This window comes from Tenrec ecaudatus, chromosome 7, assembly GCF_050624435.1.
Source record: "Tenrec ecaudatus isolate mTenEca1 chromosome 7, mTenEca1.hap1, whole genome shotgun sequence".
In the NCBI taxonomy this organism is placed as follows: Eukaryota; Metazoa; Chordata; class Mammalia; order Afrosoricida; family Tenrecidae; genus Tenrec; species Tenrec ecaudatus.
Window position 1 is genome coordinate 47,568,705 of NC_134536.1, and position 22,608 is coordinate 47,591,312.

General features: G+C 39.3%; 1 protein-coding gene across 1 annotated transcript in view; it reads left to right on the forward strand.

Annotated features, from left to right (window-relative positions):
- Window positions 1-22,608, forward strand: part of TRDN (triadin) — a 179,541-nt gene that overhangs the window by 64,129 nt on the left and 92,804 nt on the right. Inside the window, exon 2 of the mRNA XM_075553734.1 lies at window positions 7,970-8,179. Coding sequence (XP_075409849.1) covers window positions 7,970-8,179 — 210 coding nt within the window. The remainder of the gene's footprint in view (window positions 1-7,969; window positions 8,180-22,608) is intronic.

A 22,608-nucleotide genomic window follows, 5' to 3' on the forward strand; every position in this document is an offset into this window, starting at 1 on the left:
GTCCAAACTCCTTCTCTCTCTTTCACTCTTGTTCTTGAGGGAGAAAAAATAACGGAGCGTTTTACACCATCCGTGTTGGAGTCCTGGTGGCGTAGAGATTGCATGTTCTCCTGCAGTCTTCAAGGTTAGCAGTTTGGTACCACCAGCATCTCAATGCTAGAAAGATGGGACTTTCTGTGAGGATGAAGAGTTATGATCTCGGACACTCACAGGCGCAGTTCTACCCCATCCTAGAGGGTCGCCAGGAGTCAGCATCCACTGGTTGTCAGCGAACACCATCCTTATTGCATAGTGAAAATCAAAATTCATAATTAGATGAAAGTTTCTGTGAAAATAAGTGTATAGGATTTTATTTATGCCATTCTAGAATATAGGACATTTCTTTAAGAATTCCGAGAAAGCTTGTATTGCCAGTGTCCCACAGGAATAGTAAGTGGCAAATGCAGTCGGCATTTCTTCATGTGATCAATAAGGCATGATGAGGTTAAGTGACTTCTATCAGGAGGCTTATGATTCATTATTCTGTGTGTAACCCGACTATATGAGCCCTCCTTGGGCCTCTAGATAAGCAGCCTCATGTTATTGTAGGGCACAGAGTCACATGGCTGTTCACACTGATCTCTATTTCTTTTGAACCTAATTCTGGCTGTCTAGTTATCAAAATAATTTGTATGAAATCAAAAGGAATGAAATGAAAAAGTAAGCACATAGTCTAGCTGCTTGGCTTCCATTCAGAGATGCCAACTTTCAAGATGCATCACCCATACCAAATGGCTCAGCAGTAGTTACCTCTCATTTTCCACCCACATCAATAACGAACTCTTGTCATCTTCAAAGTGCTTCTCAACCATTAAATAATCTCCACTTACACACTCTTCTCTTTGCATTTTTCTTGACCAGCTGCCGAAGAGAGCAATTCCACCCACCCCCACCCACCCCCGCTTCAATGTCTTTCCTCCTGGCTTGCTGTATTATAGGCAGCAAATTTGAGTAGGAAAAACAGGTGAAAATTTGGGTGTTTCCACAGAAAAGACCAACAGACACTGAATTTTCCTTAAACACAGTGGCCCGTAGATTACTCTGGGTTGTTAATGACTTTGGGGCTATAACTGACAGAAAATATTTTTTATTACATTTGACTTTTAATTTATTTTTAGTTAAAATTTTGAGGATATAGAAACCTACCATAATCATTTAGTATAACTTTATCATTCTAATTGATCTAAAATAGGCTACTATGATGTCTTAGTAAGATTTTAAAATGAAATAAATTCTGGGTTTCATAATATTATCAATACTTTACAAAATATAAAAAGTAGTGCCTTTACTCTGAGCTTTCATGGTTTGTCGACATTCTGCCCTTTCTTATTTTTCTTAAAAATACAAGAAATATCAAAATTCATGTTCTCATTTTATTTTCTGGCTTTAAAGATGTGACTAGGATTCATCTGTTCATATCAAATTGTCGTACATTTTGCTTCTCAGTTTCGAGGTACCCACCAGGCGTGTGAGCTATTGTCCACAGAAGGCCTGCCTAATTCTGAAGGGCAAAAGCAATTTCTCAGGTGTTCTCCACTTAGCAGTAGTCGGAGGCGATCCAGAGCTTTTTTTAAAATTGGAGATTAGCAACATATCAACTTTCAGGTGTGCTGCTCCTAACCACTCATAATTCACTTACCCTCCTGCAAATCATTATTCCAAAGGTTGGATTCACTTGTAGCCCCACTTGGGTCTTAAATCAGATTTCAAAGCACTCCTTATCATTCATCCATTTTCAGAACTGCCATTAGAAGTGATGGGAATTTGGCACAAAAATCAATGAGAGGATATAATATGAGCTCTTTCTAATTTTACTTCTTTGAGCACCATCTCAAGTTTAGTCTGTGAAATCTGCTCTCTGAAGATATTTTTTCTTCTTCTTGCTATCATTTCAAATAAATTGAGTTCATGAACTTGGGGTATGTATTCTTATAATTTTTCAGAAAAGAACAGATATTCATAGCCACTCTCTTTAAATTTTTTCACAAAGTTATTTTAGAATCTTAAGTAAATCATTTTACCACTGATATTATTCCTCAGCTTCGTAGTCTTAAAAAATATGGGTCTAGATTGATGACTGTTAAACTAACATATTATCACCCTGTGATGAGTCAGAATTGACTCACTGACAGTGAGTGTGGTTTGAAAGTTACATCTGATTATCATTGACATTTCCTGACTGTATTTGATTTCTCTGCCCTGGATAATCATAGAATTTTATGTTATTTCTCTTATTTTATAAATAGAAGGCAGCGTTATCAATGCCATAGGTAAAGAAATACATAATTTTTAAACTGACACTTTAAAAGTGACACTAATTGAATCCTTAATGTTGTAGACTGTATTACATTTATTTTCCTTTCCATACCTGAAAGTGGTCACTTAAAGTGTGTTAACAGCATCAGCACTCTGTGGAAGCATTGTTTTAAAGGGTTCAAACAAAAAGCAAGAACAGCAAAAGAAACATTAAATAGGCTTCATTGAAATTACAAACTTGTTTAACAACAGACTTGATCAACAAAGTGAAGAAACAACTTCCGAATTGGAAGAAATAATTTGGGGACCCTATACGCAGAATATTTAAAGCATGTTTGAAATTTAACAACAAAAAAGTCAACCAACCTGTTTTTCAAAATTAGGCAAAGGACTTGAATAGATTTTTCATCAAAGCAGATGATCAAATGGACACCAAATATATGAACAGATATTCAATCATATTAGTTTCATTAACCAGAATCCAAATGCAGTGCCATTGAGTAAGTGATGACTCACTAAGACCCTGTAGGATCGAGTGGCACCGCCCCGTTGGGTTTCATTGCAGGAGCATAAAACCTCATCTTTCTCCCAGGAGCAGCGGGTGGGTCCCAGCTGATGCTCTTGGGGTTAGAAGTGTAACATGTAGCTCACTACACTCCTTTTTTAAATCAAAGCCGTAGGCATCATCACTTTCTGCACACACACATGACTATGATGAAATATACAGCAAACAAAAGTTTTGATGAGGGTGTATAGGAATCCTCCACTACTGCTAGGATTTTAAATGGTTTATCATGTGTGGAAAGCAGTTTGGCAGTTCCTCAAAAGATTAATTCCATTCCTACGTATATACGTACGTCCAGTAGGGTGCCAGCTCATGCAGGCACTGCTCTGTTCCAAACAAGGTGTGCAAGCTGTGGTCTGTGATGCGTGGATGGTTGCCAATGAGTGCTTAATAGTGCAGTTACCTTAATCTGGATAGGGTATTTTCAAAACAAAAGGTGCAGTCAAAACAGCAGCTTTCTAAGGGATCTATGTACCAGGTGAATTCAAGGCAGAGAGGTCAGCTCAGAAAGTTACATATACATGCAAATATTCTGAACAACCATAAAAGTAATTCAGTTATTTGAACCAGTAGTTCTATACATGATTATATCTCAATGAAATAATCATTGTGCGCTGATTAAACTTTTGGTGTGTCCCAAGATAGAAATATTTTTAAAATAAAGTATGTGCAGTTGAGGATATAATAACTAAGAAATATATAACAGGAAGAGAATATGTTTATTATTAAAAACATAAAGGATACTATGATTAAGATTTAGGAAAAAAACCAAATATGTTTGATGGCAAATTAAGAAGTATTGCAACAAAATCAGAATTTTTATTTTAAAAAAACCCCGAACTATCAAAGTCCGGTCATCCTTGCCTCTAAGAAGCACTCTGGCCTTACGTTTTCCAATACAGATCTCTCTCATCTTAGCAGTCCATGGTACTTTCGATATTCTTCTCCAGCACTGCAATTCAAAGGAATCTATTCTTTTACTGTTTATTCAATGCTCAACTCTCACATGCATATGATGCACTGGAGAATATCATGGCTTGGGTCAAGTGAAATATCCTCTCTCTTCAATACTCAAAGTACTCTTGTGCAGCAGCGTTACCCAGTTCATCTTTTGATCTCTGGACTGCTGCTTACATGAGCATTGATGGTGGAGCCAAGGAAGACAAAAGCATTGACAACTTCAACCGTATCTTCAATTATTATGATGTTACCTTTTGGTCCAGTTGTGAGGATTCTGGTCTTCCTTACATTGCAGACTGTAATCCTTATACTTAATTCCTTATACTGAAGACTATAGTCTTTGATCTTCATCAGCAAGTACATCAACACATCCTCACTTTTAGGAAGCAAGGTTGTGTCATCTGCATACTGCAGGTTCTTAATAAGCTTTCCTCCTACCCTGATGCCACTCTTCTTCATATAATCCAGCTTCTCTGATGATTTTATCTGCATATAAATTGAACAAAATGGTTAAAAGATACAACCCTGACACACACCTTTCCTGATTTACACCCTGCAGCCTCCCCTTCAGCTATTCTCCTCACAACGTCCCATTCTCACAACGTTCTGTTCACAGTTGAACGAACAGAACACTCTTGGATATCCTACTGAAAAACATCAGTTTGGACATCCTCAAAGTATTCATAATGCTTCCTCTAGAACATTCTTTAAGTGTGTGGAATGAAAAGAAGTCTGAAGCACCACAAGCTCAGGGTTGCTGGGTAAATGGGCTAATGATTGCCATGGAAATTCTCTTAGACTGGTCCTTGTGACTTCAAAGAATAATGGCAAAAAAAAAAAAATCCTGGGCACAATTTTTCTGATCTTTTTCTCACCAGTGCAGTCTACCATTGTCTTCAAACGTTTTCATAATAAACCTCTATGCTAATCTATATCCACAGAGATAAGATGTCAAGCACATTCCTTTGAATCCAGATTCACCACAACCGTCTGAGCTGACCTACTGCCTTGAATTTAACTGCTCCAGAAGACCCCCCTAGACAGCCTCTGTTTTGATTGGACCAAAATTTATATCTCGTTACAGTTCAAGTCACAGAATAATCCTGATTAATTTCATTCTTCTGGTTTTTTAAAATCATTTTTGGAGGGTTCATACAGCTCTTATCACAATCCATCCATCCATCCATTGTGTTAAGCGAATTTGTACCTATGTTGCCATCTTCATTTTCAAAACATTTTCTTCTTGAGTCCTTGGTATCAGCTCCTCATTTTTTCCCCTCCCTCTCACACCCTCCCCTATGAACCCTTGATAAATGATAAATTATTATTATTACTTTTTATGTCTTACACTGATCAGTCTCTCCCTTCACCCACTTTCTGTTGTCCGCCACCCCCCACCCCCCAGGGAGGGGGTTAAATGTAGATAATTGTGATCGTTCTCCCTTTCTCCCCTCATCTTTCCCTTACCCTCCTGGTATCACTATTCACATTAGTGGTCCTGAGGGGTCTATCTATCCTGGATTCCCAGCTCTTATCTTCTTCCATGTACGTGCTCTGGTCTAGATGGATTTCTAAGATACAATTGGGGTCTCCATAGTAGAGATAGTGGAGAGGAGGAAGCATTAAAGAACTAGAAGAGTGTTGTATGTTTCATCGGTGCTATACTGCACTCTGATTGGCTCGTCTCATCCTCATGACCTTTCTGTAAGGGGATGTCCAATTGTCTACAGATGGGCTTTGAGTCTCCACTTTGTGCTCCCCCTCATTCACATTGATATGACTTTTTGTTGTGAGTCTTTGATACCTGAAACCTGATCCTATCAACACCTCATGATCACACAGGCTGGTGAGCTTCTTCCATGTGGGCTTTGTTGCGTCTCAGCTATATGGCCGCATGCTTACCCTCAAGCCTTTAGGACCCCAGATGCTATACCTTTTGATAGCTGGGCACCATCAGCTTTCTTTTGATTAATTTCATTCGCACTAATAGACTGATGGGAAAATCAGTTCTTAGGAAGCTTATCATGGTGTAGTGGTTATGCATTGGGGTGTCAACTACTAGGTAATTAGTTCAAAATCACCAGCTGCTCTGTGGGAGAAATATGAGGCTTTCTACTCCTTTAAGGATTTACAGTCTCAGAAACACACAGGGTCAGTTCTACTCTGTCCTTTAGGGTCCCTGTAATTTGAAATTAACTTGATGGCAGTGATCTTGTTTGTTTGTTTATGCTTTTGTTTTGAAGCTCATTGATCTTTTCTCAAAGTTTTTGGCATCTATGAAGCTAACTGCTGCTGAGAAATTTATTTAAAAGTGAAAATGATGAATCATTTAGATCCCAACTTCAGCAGCAATACAACAATGGTAATTCTATTCTTCTACTACTTGCGCTGTCACAATTTTTTCCTTTATCAAGATTTATGGTCTTCCTTACTTTGACTCATCTATGAGGCCTTCCCAACTTTCCTTAAACTGGATTCCTCTCAAAACTGTTGTTTTATGTTGAGCAGAATTCCCATAAATCTGCAAAATTTTAATGATTTGGAAGGGATGCACACTAGAATTTTGTTAAAATTTTATACTAGTCTGATTTCAAAATGTTATTTTTCATGGCATAAGAGGTATATCTATGTTATCAAGGAATTCTAAGGAGAATATGACACATGTATTGATGAGAGGCCTTAACTACAGTCAGCCACTGATCTCAGAAATTCGTTTAGTCAGGATCTGTTTGGAATAAACTTAGTACCTGTATAAACGGGACCCCTAGGACCAGCACTTTTACTTTCATAAAAGTTAGTACAAATAGAACAATACATTAGTCATAGCTGTTTCTGGGTAGCAAGGTTACAAATCATATTTGTTTATTTAGCTTTATATTTCATTTCACAATTTAATTTTAAGACTATGTAGACATCTGACATCAGGAAAATAAGTTACAAATAGAATAATAAAATTGGGCAGCATTACTCTCTTACATTTTCCGTGCCTTACATATAGTGGAAAAGGAACACAACCAGCAAGCAAAGGAAAAAAAAAAGAAGGAACGAAAAATCTTTATAGGATTGTCAATTATTCAGTTAAGTCAGGATTTCTGGGTAGAACTTCCCACAGTTGAATTGTTTATCCCTGAAAAACACGGGCTGCTGAAAGGACAGCCTGGTGAGACCTGGAAGAAGTATGCCCAGAATGGCCCCTTAGAGGCAAGGATGGGAGGCTTTGTCTTTAATAATTTGGACATGCTGTCAGGAGAGATCAGCCCCTGGAGAAGGGCATCGTGTTTGGTAAAGTGGAGGGGCAGCAAATGCGAGGAAGGCCCTCAGGAAAGTGCATTGACACAGTGCCTGAATACAATGGGCTCAGGCTTAGGAACGATTGCGATGATGGCATAGGCCTGTGCAGTGTTTTGTTCTGTTGTGCATCAGGTCGCTGAGGGTGGGAACTGACTCCATGACACCTAACAACAACAACAACAAGAACAACAATAAACAGCGATTATTCCTGAGAAGAGATATTTGTGCTTGTAGTCAGCATTGGCATATTAAATAAATAAATTTATTTATTTATAAATCCAATAAATAATGTGCATTTGACAAATATTGTTTCTCTTTATGAAAGTGGATATAGAGAGTGGTACGTAGCTGTAGGAGCCCTGGTGATACAGTGAGTTTTATGCTGGGCTGCCAACTGCAAGGTCAGCAGTTAGACGCCACCATATGTCCCCTGGGAGAATGATGAAGAGTTCTACTTTCATGAAATGTTCTAGTCTTGGAAACACAGAGGCAGCTCTACCCTGTCCTATAGAGTCACTATGAGTCAGAATCAACTTGATGGGAGTATATTTGGTTTGATTTTTAAAGCAGGGTGCAAAAATGAATTGAAGATGAGGACAAGATTTGTGGCCTGAGTGGTGGCACTTAGGGACCTTGGGAAGCTGAAGAGCTGATTCTAGGAAAATATGAGTTTCAAGGAGGAAGATAAGTGGCAAGGGTGAGAGAAGCGGTCAGTGGGCACGGAGGCAGGCCCCTGTCATCAAAGAGGTGACTTCTATGTTAGAGGCGAATTTACCTAGCTTTGACAAATTGTGGTTTTAGTCATAAAGATTTGACCTGCAGTTCTGAATCATGGTTCTCTTCTCTATGTTTGTTTAGGAATTGCATCTACAACCACAACGGTGATAGACAACAAAAACGGGTCAGTGCCCAAGTCCCCTGGCAAAGTGCTGAAGAGGACAGTCACAGAGGATATAGTCACAACGTTCAGCTCCCCGGCAGCCTGGCTCCTGGTCATTGCTCTCATAATCACGTGGTCAGCTGTCGCCGTTGTTATGTTCGATCTAGTGGATTACAAAAACTTTTCAGGTAAGATGGATAAAAATTGGCATTTAAATGGAAACAACCATACATTTTCTGGTGCCTTATTTTATTTTTTGAGTCAATATTGGCTATCAAATTTCATCATTTCTGCTTTGTTTTTCAGACTCTATTGATAGCAATTTGAGAATCAAATATCAAAATTTTTTTCATAGTTTGATACATTCAAATAATTTCATGAGAATCTAACACTTATCCAGCTTATAATTGTGTAAGTAAACGACAGCATTTACTGTTGAAAGGCATATGTTCTTAATTCTTTAATAAAAAGAAGAGCTTCACAAAATGAGATTGCATAATGTTATTAGGTGCCATTGAGCTGCTTCCAACTCATTACCACTCAATGCACAACAGAACAAAATAGTGCAGGGTCCCACACAATCATCACAACTGTTCTTGTGTTTGGGCCCATGCTTGAAGCTACTGTGTCTACCTGTCTTCCGAGGGCCTTCTCCTTGGCTGCCCCTCTAGTTAGCACAACAGCATCATGATCCATGTACACGTTCCTATGAGCCCAATGAGGTGTTCTGGAATTCCCATTCTTCTCAAGCCTACCTAGAGTTTGTTACCATTCACACAATCCTATGTCTTTGCATAGTCAATTAGAAAACCATCATGGATGATCTTCAGGAACATTTTGCTTCCATTTGATATTAATGATACTATCCTATAATTTGAGCATTCTGCTAAGTCACATTTCTTTGGAATGGGTAAAAATATGGACCTTTTCCAGTCAGTTGGCCAAGTAGCTGTCTTCTAATTGTCCTGGCGTAGATGAGTGAATCCTTTCAGGGCTTTAACAGCATGTTGGAACAGGGCAATTGGAATTCTAGCAATTTCAGGAGCCTTGTTTTTTGCTAATGTTTTCAGTGCAGCTTGAACTTCTTCCTTCAATACCACTGGTTCTTCCTCATATGCTTTCTCTTGAAATGTTGAGATGTCTAGTTGTTTTGGGTACAGTGGCTGTGTTTTTTCTTTCCATCTTCTTTACATGCATTCTGCATATGTTTGGCCACAGGACCTTTATCATTAAAATTCAAGACTTAATTTTTTCTTTAGTTCTTTAAGTTTAACATATGCTGAGCGGGTTCTTCATTTGTGGTTTTCCAACCCTAGGTCTGTGTTAGTCTGGGTAGACTAGAGCAAAAACTTCATAGGCACTCAGATGTGTGTAATGAAGAGCTTTATATACAAGAGCAAATGAATATTGAGAAAACATCCAGCCCAATCTAGATCAAGTCCATAAGTTCGATATTAGCCCATATGTCCAATATCAATCTATAAAGTCCTCTTCTGACTTACAAAACACATGAAATGACTCTGAATGCAAGAAAATCATAGGCAAGTGGGTGGAAAGTCTTATGGATCCAATGGTGGTTGAGGCATCTCAGCGATGACAGGGGTCTCCACTTGTCTCCTTCAGATCCATGGCTTTATCATAGCTCCATGTGTCTTGGGAGCAAGAATGTCTCTCAGGGAGTAGGTGTGTGTCTCGCCTCCAGCGAGGTCTTTATCTCCTTAGTGCCTCCAAATGAGGTCTTCAAGTTGTGACCTGATTGACAGGCTAAACTCTACCCCTTCACTCTTAAGTCTCAAATTGACAACAGATTATGTAACTACCACCAAGTCTTTTCACATTTAATTATATTTTACTTTGTCTTCTTGAGCTGTCCTTTGAAAATTTCTGTTCAGTCCTTTGACTTTATGACTTTTTCCACTTGCCTAAATTACTATATTATTAACAGTAATTTTCAGAGTCTCTTCTGACATTTCTTTCCTGTCTTTTAAAAAGACATTTACCAAAAAAATTTACTTTCCTCATGTATGATGTTCTTGATGTTCACCCACATCTCATCAGATCTTCTGTCATTAGTGTTCAATGCATTTTTCTGTCATTAGTGTTTAAAGCTCTTGAGATGTTCTCCAAATTCAGACAGGACATACCCCAGGTCCTACTGTGCCCCTCACTGTTTTTAATTTTCTTCAGCTTCAGTTTATAGTTACAACAAAACAAAGCATTGTCTGGTTCTGCACCATCTGTTCAACTGCTCCTGAGATGTATGAGTTCATTATTGTGGCCACTATGTTAATCCATCTTGTTGGATGTCTACCCCGTTTTTGCTGTCCGCTACTTTACCAAGCATGATGCCCTTCTCTAGGGACTGAAATCCCCAGACAACATGTCCAAAGTAGATGAGATGAAGTCTTGCCATACTTTCCTTTAAGCTAAATTCTGGCTGTACTTCTTCCAAGACAGAAGAAGTTCTTTTGGCAATCAATGGTACTTTCAACAACCTCTTTCTACCCTGTTTGGACAGGCATATGCCCTGTAGGGCTGGCATAAGTTGGGATCTACTCTCTGGGAGAGCTTCATTAGCAAATTAACTCATGCCACAAAATAATTACATGTGCAGAGGCTAGGCTTTACAATACCTCACACAATGGGTGACTATAAAAGTAACTTTATTTATTATATTGTCAATTACTATTTCTGTATAAAGAATTATGTCAAAAGTTATACAAAAAAATGAAACAGGATCCCTACCGCAAACCATATAGAAAACCCATAAAAGTCACAATACATCAAAGACCTAAAGGTAAACCTTAAAACTATAAAGACCATTAAAAAGTAGGGTCAAACATAGGACCCCTAATACAGGATAGAAACACATGATCAAACATAACTGACACGCACCAACAGCGGAAGACACACTAGATGACTCGGAACTCCTCAAATTAGACACATGAGCACTTCAAAAGAGTCCAACAAGAACAAAAAGAGAATCCAAAAGAAATGGCCTATTGGAAAGGCATTAATCTCTAAAATTTATCAAAAATTCTACCACCTCAAAAAGGAAAAGGTAAATAAGCCAATTAATAATGGGCTGGGGACATGAACAGCCACTTCCGCAAAGATAGCATTCATGCATTCAACAGACACATAAAAAGATGTTTGTGATCATCAGCTATTGGAGAAATGTAAATCAAAAGGACAACATATCCCCTCTCTCCAGCATTAATAACAAAGGTTAAGAAACCAGCAACTACTAGAGAAAGTATGGAGAAAGCTGACCTCCCAGGCAGTGCTGAGAGACCTGTAAATGGTGTGACCACTGTAAAAAATGGTCCAGCTCTTCCTTAAAAAGTAGCAATCCTGCTACTGGGTAGATAGAGATACGAGCCTTTACTCATGTAGAAAACCTGAATGCCCATGGTCATTATAATACTATGTACAAATGAGCAAAAAGAGGAATACAACCTAAATGCGCATCAGTGGAAGCATGCATGAATAAACCGTGGCACATAGACGCAATGGGATACTACACGTTAAAGAATAACACTGAATCTAAGAAAGATCTCATACTGTGGAAGAACCAGGAAGACATTACACTGAGTGAAATAATCCATCATAAGATGACAAATATTTTATGAGCCCACTATCATAAAAACTATTTTTTTTTAAATCAAGACATACTCCCAGGGGTGGGAGGCAAAGGGAGGATAACTTACTAACTAGAGGATGCAGGCAAGTTGTTGGCTGGGGCTGCAGTCACGTGGAGGATGGACTGAGGCTGGGGAACACACTACCCACGTGTGTCGCTCCCACGGCTGCAGAGTTTATGCCGATGGATGCTCACAGCATGGCCCTGGCTTTCCCCAGAACTACTGACCTCAAATTGGAAAGGCCATGCATGACCTAGAGATCAAGCACTGTCGTTTCCACGAAATTCCTTCGGTTACCTGGTCCAGCTCTGTTTAACATCAGAACACATTATACAAGGTGGTGACCACCAGGAAGCAAGTTACTGGGAGCAATTTTAAAGGGGTGCTTTCACACATTTTATCCTCAGAAAATTGTATTGTCGAGGTCCAATATCTTTCGGTAAGTACTTAATTATAAGGAGGTGCCATGCAATGGTCCAGGTCATAAAGAGATACTGTAATTACAACAGGTGCAGATAGCAGATGATGTGTTCTAATAACTGTCATCGTGAGGCCATGTCTACAATGAGAAGAATTCACCGAGGGGGTTGAATGGGGGGGGGGCACATAAAACTTGATATTTAAAGGATGATGGTTATAAATTCTTCAAATAAGTAGTTTAAATAGTCAGCTAATTAAAATTCAAATGGTTAGTTTTGAGGATCAAAATAATGTAAATTCAAGCACCCTCATATAATTTTACCATAAAGCCTGTTACTTACTCATATATTAGTATTTGTTTTGTGAGGCACATTCTCTCATGTTAAGAGTCAGTGTCCTTTTCTCTGTTTAACAAGTTCTAATCTGCCTTTTTTATGTTGATTCTCCACAGAAGATGTTGTTTGTTTCAATGAAAGCTTCATTTGAGTGATACTTTATGCTTCTAATGTTCATTTTCATCGACACATTTCAGGATTTGGCTAGGGTTAATATTATTCTAATGATGAATATTCTTGTGGATATCACTCTTTGAAATATGTAATTGCCAATGTTTAAAAAGAAAAACTAACAGTAGAAGGAAGGCTGCTATCAATAATTTTGAAGACCAGAAAGTGAGTTAGCTCATCCTGGCCCTTGATTCACTCTGTGAAACTTAAGAAAAGTTGGTAGACTTTTTGAAGATTAAAAAAAAAATGTGCACAGAGAAATAGTGATTTAAAAAACCTATTTTATAGGCAAATACTCAACTAGATTGAAAAGACTGATTCTGTCCCAGACAACCATCACAATTCCTTATTTTTAAAATTTGGTCTGATTGGCCCAAATATAGTCTACTGAAAACCCATGTTGCTAGAATATGCTTGTAGCTCTTTCTTTAAGACACGTGAGCTGCTCTGTCGCTCTGCAGCCTGTAAGATAACGGGGCAACGACTATTTCCATGGCTGTGAAATCTAGTACCTTGTCTTCTGGTCAGCACCTGATTGTGTCTGCTATTTATTTATTCATAACACGATAAGACACTTTTTTGAATATCAATAAACAGATACTGGGAGAAAGATTCCATCCATCTGTCACTTCTTCTTCAATAGTACGTGCAAATAATACGATGGTATTTCAGCCAGGGTTTGGTCAGAGCGCAGTGATAGAAAATAAGAGATTGTGACAGGCATACTTTCTTTTATTTTTCTTCCTTTTAGTGCACTTCACAGATACTGAGTTTCTTTTCTGCAAGTTGAGGGGTTTGGGCAATCCTCCATCAACTAAATCTATTGGTGCCAGTCTTCAAAAAAGCATGTGCTCTCTGTCTGTCTCTTTGTCTTATTCTGGTCATTAGCCCAATATTTAAAAGTTTTCATAATGCACACTTAGCAGACTATAGTATATTGTAAACATAACTTTTGTGTGCCCTGAGAAACCAAAGGAATAGATGTGGCTTCTCTCTTGTGCCTAGAATCCAGCCTGCCATCTCTGAGGTAGGCCTAACACCCTTGCCGCTGATTAGATAGTCTATATAAGGTTGTTCAATGTGTCTGGGGCTGAGCTTGAAGGCAGCCGGGTGGAGGTTGGAAAGAGCAGATGGACTTAGAGTAGGGCAGGCTAAGGACAAGTTGGAACTCATAGTTATCTCTCACCACCTCAAATTACAATGATGTGGGTGAGATACTGAATAAATTGGCCTCTATCACCGAGGAACGTCACACACACCTGGTCGAATGGTATATGCTGAAGGAAACATTCCAGAGGGAGCTACATGAGATGCTGCCCGTTATTGCCACATATCAACGAGGCTCACAAACATAGCACATATAACATGCATGAGTAACAACAGCACCTGCCTTCTATAGCAAGCATGAGAGTATGAACAGCCACTTAATCCTTTGTTTTTGTCTTCCAATACTCATGAGAATTTATCATAGGGCCAACTGTGACTTGGAAACTTGCATAGAAATTAGTTCCGGGACATGTAGTTCCAACTTAGCAAATTTGACACATACAAACAAACCACGTAGGAAGACTATGAACTTTCTCATCCAAAATTGGATTCTTGTGAGTATGTGAGGGCATGCTATTAATATGTGCCCCAGAACAGAAAGATCAAGTCCAGGTGTTATCCGCCTGGCCTCACTCTGACCTGGAAGATGACCGCATTTGAAAGGCCCGACAAGGGCAGGGTGAGGTCACTTTTTTTCAGTAACTGGGACTAAGGTGTCAAAAGCGTTGCTATAGGGCTCGCCTGTATGATAATGCAGACTCAACCAGAAAAGCCCTTCTAGAAAACAGAAGGGTGTCTACAATTTCATAGGACTGTAATATCGCTTCTGGACCAGAATTTACTCACTTTGGATAAAATATCTTTGGTCTTGAGGCATAAAGGGGCACTTTGCTCCCTAAAAATTAAGTGAAACCAATAGGAGTTCAAGAGTATGACCAAAAAAAGGGGTCAGTAATAGTTAATAGTTTTCCTCTCAGAACATTGGCGTAGAAGTCTTGGCTTTCTTAATTCATGAAGTCGGGTCATAATTTATTTCGATTCACATCCACAGGAAGGAAAATGAATCATGACATGATTTTGTGTGTGCGCGTGAGCATTCTTCCCAACATTTGAAAACAATTTTGTAAGAATGAAATAAAATAATCCATATAAAACATATGTGTTTGGCACAGAGAAGGCACTCATTAACTGCAGTGTGAATTTGAATCTTATGATGGGAAATAAAATCAGTAATGTGAGAAGAGAGACAGCCAGGTCATGAGGGTGGGAAGCATCAATTTCTTATGAAAGCCTTGTAGACATCTCCTGATGTGCCTTTAAAATAGATTCTCTAATGAGGTGTGCCATTTATCTACTGCTCTTGGAAATTAATTTTCCTGATTCTCCCACCTCCGCCCCTGGCACTTAGCCCAGTAAGGCAGGTGTGCTGTTTGTCAGGCCATGAGCTTAGAAGATTAAGAACATTCACAGAAGCCCCCAAGATAATCAAAACATACAAATTTAAGATCCAATAGCTATATGCATATTTGTGTAAATATGTGTAGATGTGTGTGTGTTTGGAGAGGCATGTGTGTGTGAATATGTTACTATAATTTTGTGACTTGAAAGACAAACACTAAGAAAACATTAGGGATGTATCAGTTTCCACATGTGCTTAGTTCTCAGGAATGATTGGCAGACTTTGTGCATCTTCTCCTGCTCAAATCTTACCACAAACCTACATATTTTGTCCAATGTCCTAGGCCTATTTAACTCTCCTGTTAACCATATTTAAAACGATGATTTTGCATTTATCCAATTTATGTCTGCTTATAAATACCTTATAAGTCTATAGCCAGAATGCTCCTTAGAAGCAAAGGTGGCTATATTTCATCTTACTTACTTTGGACACATTGTCAGAAGATACCGGTCCCAAGACATCATAGTTGGTGACATAGAAGGACAGTGAGGACTAGGGAGGCCCTCCAGCAGATGGATTGGCACAGTGGCCACAGCAATGGGTTCAAGTTCAGGAACAATTTTGAGGATGGTGCAGGACTTGACAGTGTTTCCTTTTGTTGTGCATAAGGTCAATATGGGTCAGAACTGACTCCATGGCAGCCAACAACAACAGCGAACACCTAAACGCATCAGAACATTCTGCAGTATCATGATTCCCAGTTCTAAATCAAATTTATTGTTTATTTCTTTTCCTTGGAATGGTACAAAAATATAAGAAGCAATGCACACCTTCAAGAAGTAGCCTTAATTCTGATGTTAGAGTTATTTCAACTTATATTTGGTCGGAAAATTCTTTTTTGGAATGATGGTAATAAAAGACATTACTATTGCCATTTTGTTAATGCCATACTTTATGAATTAGACAGTTGGAATTCTGTCAGAATCTCTTGTTTTTCTCAGAGTGAATTTCAGAAATGTCCCAAATCAAAAAGTCTAGAATCTCTGTTCGAAATCATTCCTTTGAATCAATATAAAGGAGATTTTAAGCGGCCTTTGCAATTGCACCCATCAGTATGGGTACAATCACGTCGCTTTTAGTGTTGGTCCCTTTGAGGCCACTCAGACCCATGGCAGCTGTGCAATAAAACACTGCCCGTGTCCACCATCTCACCACTGTTTGCTATGTTTGCGCCCATTGTTGCAGCCACTGTGTCAATATATTTCTCTAAAAGTCTTCCCTTTTTCCCTGACCTTCTACTTTACAAGCATGATGTCCCTCTCTAAGGATTAATCTCTCTTGATAATATGTCAAAAGTCCATGAGATGAAGTCTTGCCATCCTTGACTCTAAGGAGCATTCTGGCTGGACTTCTTCCAAGATAGATTTGTGTGTTCTCCGGCAGTCCAGGGTCTTTTCAGTCTTCTTTGCCAGCACAGGTGAAAACTTTGACAGTCCTATGGCTTGGGCTAGACTCATCTAAATCCTCAAGTGACATTGTTCTTGCTCTTCAACACTTTATAAGTCAATATGCCTCTCTGCTTCTTTTGAATGTCTTCTCACTGAGGGGCCCACTTTAAGGCAATGTGTCTGACAGTGTCTTTTGTTACTCATCAGGCTTTCAGAGGCTAGTCCCTCCACAGTGGACAGCCCTAGCCCTATCCGTGACAATGTTCCACTGTTACTCATGAGGTTTTCAGGGGCTAATTGTTCAGAAATGGGTGCCCTGTTCCTTCATCTTGTCTGTTCTTAGCCTGGAAGTCACCAGCCTAGAATACCGGATTCGAGTTCAGGCTGAACCACATACTGGCTGGGCCTCAGTTTTCTTTTCTGTAGGTGATGACAGTAGCTGCATCATAAGGTTTCTGTGAGGATTAAATGAGCCACTGCATGTAAAGCACTTGGAATTTTAAGTGGCACGTCATATAGCTAATGTTTTAATTTTGTCTTTATGATATTACGTATATTTTCATACTTCAAAAAGAATGAGTTGACATATTTCAAAAAGATGAATTGACAACATGATTTGCAATTTAAAAATATCGTGTGTATCTGCATAAATTCTACCAATTTCACAATAAACATGCAAAGATGAAAAGCCCCTACTTTATGGTTGGGGAAGAACGCAGCCCTTCTGAGACTCTGGCTTGCTCATATGATGTGCTATGTGGTAAGCATGTAAGTCATGACACTACATATAGCATTTTAATTTGGGGAAAAGAACTTTAAAATCATTTGCTCAGCTAATGCTGAAGTATGGGAGACCGAAACAGCATACATGACAGTCAGGTATGTGCAAACCAAAATCTTGACCAGATGAAACAAATGTCTTTTCAATTCTTATTAGTTTTTAATCATTTTATTAGGGGCTCATACAACTCTTTTCACAATCCGTACATACATCATTTGTGTCCAGCACATTTGTACGTAGGTTATCATAATCATTCTCAAAACACCTGCTTTCTACTTGAGCCCTTGTTATCAGCTCCACATTTTCCCCTTTCTCCCCGCTCTCCTCTCCCCCTGCACCCTTGATAAATAATTATTTATAAATAATTATTATTTTATCATATCTTATACCATCCAATGTCTCTCTCACCCAATTCTCCACTGTCTGTTCTCCAGGGAGGAGGTTATATGTAGACCTTGTCATGTGTCCCCCCTTTCTCCCTCGACCCTACCAATATTGACCAATATTGCCACTCTCACCACTGATCCTGAGGGGTTCATCTGTCCTGGATTCCCTATATTTCCAGTTCCTATCTGTGCCAATGTACATCTTCCGGTTCAGCCGGTTATGTAAGGTAGAATTGGGAGCATGATAGTGTGTGTGGGGGCAGGGGGGAGAGGAAGCATTTAAGAACTAGAGGAAAATTGTATGTTTCATCGTTGCTACATTGCACTCTGACTGGCTCGTCACCTCCCCACAGCCCTTTTGCAAGGGAATGTCCAATTTCCCCCAGATGGACCCTGGGTCCCCACTGTTCACTCCCTCTCATTCACAATGCTATGATTTTTTTTTTGTCTTTGATGCCTAATACCTAATCCCTTCAATGCCTTGTGATCTCATAGGCTAGTGTGCATTTTCCACGTGGGCTTTATTGTTTCTCAGTTAGATGGCCTCTTGTTTATCTTCCATATTATGGGACCCCAGATTCTACATATTTTGACAGCTGGGCACCATCAGCTTTCTTCACCACATTTGCCTATGCACCCGCTTTGTCTTCAGCGTTTGTGTCGGGTTAGGCTGGTGTGCTTCTTCCGTGTGTGCTTTGTTGTTTCTTAGCTAGATGGCTGCCTGATTGTCTTCAAGCCTTTAAGACCCCCGATGTTATATCATTTGATAGCCGGACACCATCAGCTTTGTTCACAACTTTTGCTTATGTACTCACTTTGTCCTCAGCGATTGAGTCTGGACAGGCTGGTGTACTTCTTCCATGTGGGCTTTGTTGTCTCTTAGCTAGATAGCTGCTTGTTTATGTTCAGGTCTTTAAGACTTCAGGTGCTATATCTTTTGGTAGCTGGGCACTATCAGTTCAGTTTTTTCACCACATTTGCTTCTGCACCCATTGTCTTCAGTGATTTCAGGTGCTATATCTTTTTGTAGCCGGACACCATCAGCTTTCTTCACCACATTTGCTTATGTACCCATTGTCATCAGCAATCCTGCCAGGCAGGTGAGCATCTCACACTGTCGAATTGTTAGAACAAAGTGTTCTTGTGTTGAGGGAGTACTTATTCAATTATTTTTGAGGAGTGATACTTGCTATATCCGTTCCCAAATCTCACTACCTTCCAGTCCAACTATTTTTTATAAAATGGAGAGGCAGGTAAGTCCCCCAACAGGAATAATGTGATATTCTGATTATCCTTATGTAAACAGAAAGACACTTCCTATTAATGTCAACTTTGTAATCATGTGCCCGAAGTTGATAAATTCACGGAAATATGTTTTTCTTTTTATAGTGTATTTACAGCATTGAGGTTTTTGTTATATTGAAATTGTGCTTTGCAAAGAAGAAGGAAAAGTAACCTTCACTTATTATCATAACCTCCATACTGTTTTATATATATATATCTGTTCATAAAGGTCTATTATGAGTCTCTGGCTTTTAATTGATACATGACATGGAAAAAGCAGCCAAAGTTGTTTTGGTGGCTTTGCTTTGGAATATAAAATGCCCTTTATTTGACATAGGTCTAGCTCCATGTAGCTGGAAATATTCCAGGTTTAAACATCTACAATACAATTCACCAAGAAAAATAATTGGTTGATTAGGGTGATATTGAGAAAGAGAGGAGAGTGTACATCCATTTGCATTGGGCAATAGTTCTTCTTGCCTCAAAAACTAACAGCTGAGCAACACCCAAGAGCAACTTATAAGTATTGTAATGAAACAATTAAATATTGAAACAACCACCTAATTTTAAATACAAAGGCTAGAACTTACTTTATTAGGCTCCATACAAGGACACACTGCTGCACTACTGAAGCAAGTGCAGAGGAGTGTGGGAAATGTGCAATTGAGCCGCATTTAGAAAGCAACAGGAAAAAGCTCCGGCCTCAACTATTGAATGAAAAGGATTGGTGCCTCAGTACGACTATTCAAATGTAGATTAGAAAAGTGACAGCCATTTCCCCATGCAGTCAATAAAATAATGAGCTCGCCAAAAGTGCTTTTGAATCAGGATCTTACTTTTGCTTTCATTTAAAAGAATCTAAATAGCCAACATCTGCGAATATTTTTTTTCCAAAATGGCAAATCAAACGGGATTATATCTTTTGGAATAAGATGTGTTTCAAGAGTTTTGCATCCATTCCTTAGTTTTAACTTATTTTTCGCCTGGTGGTTCACTGAAGGAGTGAGAGGAGGTCACATGTCATTGTGGTCCGATGTGGGCATCCAGAGGCAGAAGGTAGGAAGGGGCCAAGAAGGAGCGTGAGAGTGCGGAAGAGAGCCTGAAGTGGAGAGGGGTGGAGAGCGAACCAGAGAGACAGCCCAAGGCTGGAAACACAGGGACCTGAGAAGCAGAGGCTTCAGGAATCTGTTGCTGTTTAAAAAGGATTTGTTCCTCTTAGGGGCATTTTGCAAGTGTAACTCGTGTGTGTATGACAGGAGATAGGTGCTAGAAGGTTCCTTGAATTGTCTCTTTAAGATTTGCTCTTAACTGCTTCCTTTTCTCAACATGCTTATGTGTATTCTAACTTGGAAAAAGAAAATATGCAAAACAAAAATATCCCCTCATTCCCATGTAGCTTTATGCCTAGTGTTTTTGTCTGTCTAACCAAGTACCAAAGTACCGTTATAAGGCGGTACTGCCTTAGTACTGCCTTTCACGCCACTGAAACTTCTCACACTTCACATGTGTGTCCTCAATGTAAACATCAAATGCACATTAAATACACTCATCCTGGTTCAACTGCCCAGCATTGAGCTCTTCTTCATCACCTACCTCTTCCTGTTCCTGATTTTTATACCTCTCTTTCGGCACCATTAGCTTCTTGCCTTTTTTTGCAGCCTGTCACCTTGTTCTATTGTTTTTACTATTTGCACTTCCTACACAAGTTATTAATAAGTTGTTATCTCAGAGAGCTATGTTTGGCTTGCTTATCTTTAGTATATGACTCTGATTATAATATCAAGATCAATCCTTCTCAAATATGGCTAAATCAATGTAAAGACGTGGGGGCTGAAAGCAGTGACATCGTTCGGTTCGGGTGCCCTGCCATGTTTTCTGCATGAATTCCTACGCTGCTGCCTTCTTGAAGAGAGAGGTGACTTGGCAGCAACTCAGAGATGGAGCTGACAGGTGGGAGAAGTAGTCACATGAGGATAATGGGGGCACACCCGCAGCAGGTCCAGACTACTGAAAGGGCTAAAGTCATGAGACAATGCCCAGAGCTGGCAGGCCTTTTTAGATGCTTGCCAGGGAACATAGAGCTTGGCCTGGGGCTTCTCAAAAAACAAACAAAAACAAAACAGCAGCTGTCCCAGGTTGGCTAGGACCCAACGATGTCCTCACTTAGCCAGGTCCTCGGTGGTCAGGCTCATAGGTTCTGTGTTTCTCATCTAAGGTGACTCGTGAGTTGGATTGGTTAGGTGGCATTCCCTGTCCCTGTCAATTCTAAGCAATTAAGGTATGTAAGGTAAAATGTATGCATTTTACCACCATGGGATTCAATAAGGCCGTTTATCCCATAACAACTTCCAAATTGCATCTGTAATCTCAAACTCTCTCCAAACGTTTCATGTGCTTAAAGAGTGTCAAGTTGTAGCACCAAAGTCCACATTCCTGACCGAGCCAATTAAATTCTTTCCCATGCTGTCTTCTTAGCTCCCAAGTCAGATCCGCAGGCCCTGTCCGAGGCATGAAGTGCTGGTGGGCATTCTGCTTCCCCTTCTCCCACAAACACTCACCGATCCAAGCAAACCCATGTGCTTCTCACACATCTTTCTGTCGTGGTGTGGTGGGTTTCATGTTGGGTTATGAACCACAAGATCAGCAATTTGATCTCACTTACCAGGTAATAATGGGAGAAAAATAAGACTTTTAGCCCCTGTAAAAATTTACAGCCAAGGAACCCCAAAGGGGGCAGTTCTTTGCTGTCCGATAGGTTCACTGTGAGTCAGAATCTACTCCATGGAGTGGGTCTGGTTGGGTTTTCTGCAGTGCACATGCTTGCTAGCCTGGAAACGGAATTCGGGCCTATTTTCCACTAAAGTATTATGGTAGCCACATATCTCCTTTTTGTCTTTAATCTCGCTTCTGTCTTTCTTATTCTGAGGTAAGATTTCAGAAATTGCAAAATGTATCATAATCATAATAAAGGGAAACATCTATTTTAAATAAGGTTTGTTTTGAATTTATAAACCTAAACCAAACCCATTACCCTTGAGCCAATTCCGGCTAAAGTGGTGGTACAGCACAGAGGCCAACGCTCCTTAGGGACCAAAAGGAACTGCTCCCTGGGGTTTCTGGTTTGTAAATGTTCACATGAGCAGACAGCTTCGTCTTTCTTCTGCTGAGTGGCCAACCTTAAAGTTAGCAGGCGCATACTTACCCCTTAGGGTTCCCAATCAAAATCTAACAGAATTGGCGAGCCACTGGTAGGCCTTATGATTCTGATCTAGAAACAACATTGTCAACTTTTTTATAATGGAAAACTTGAAAATAGAAATCAAAATGCATACTATAGACATACTGAGACAATTGACACAATTCTACATCAAATTCTTAGTCTAATCAGAGAAAATAATTACGTTCACTGCTTCTAAAACATGCCATTTTTACTTCATGCCTTTAGTGTGCCATAGACAAAATAAATAACCAAATAAATAACAGAGACAAAATAAATGACAAAATAAATAACACAGAGAGAACTCTAAAACCTCACTCAGGGTTTAATTAATAATAGTAATATTTATATAATTTAATTTCAATTTGTTATAGGCATACTATAGAATTAAGCAAAAAATGAATTAAATGTATACCATTAAGAATCCAGATTTCCAGTACAAGAAAAAGATTTATAAGTATACAAACAAAGAAGTTGAGACAAAA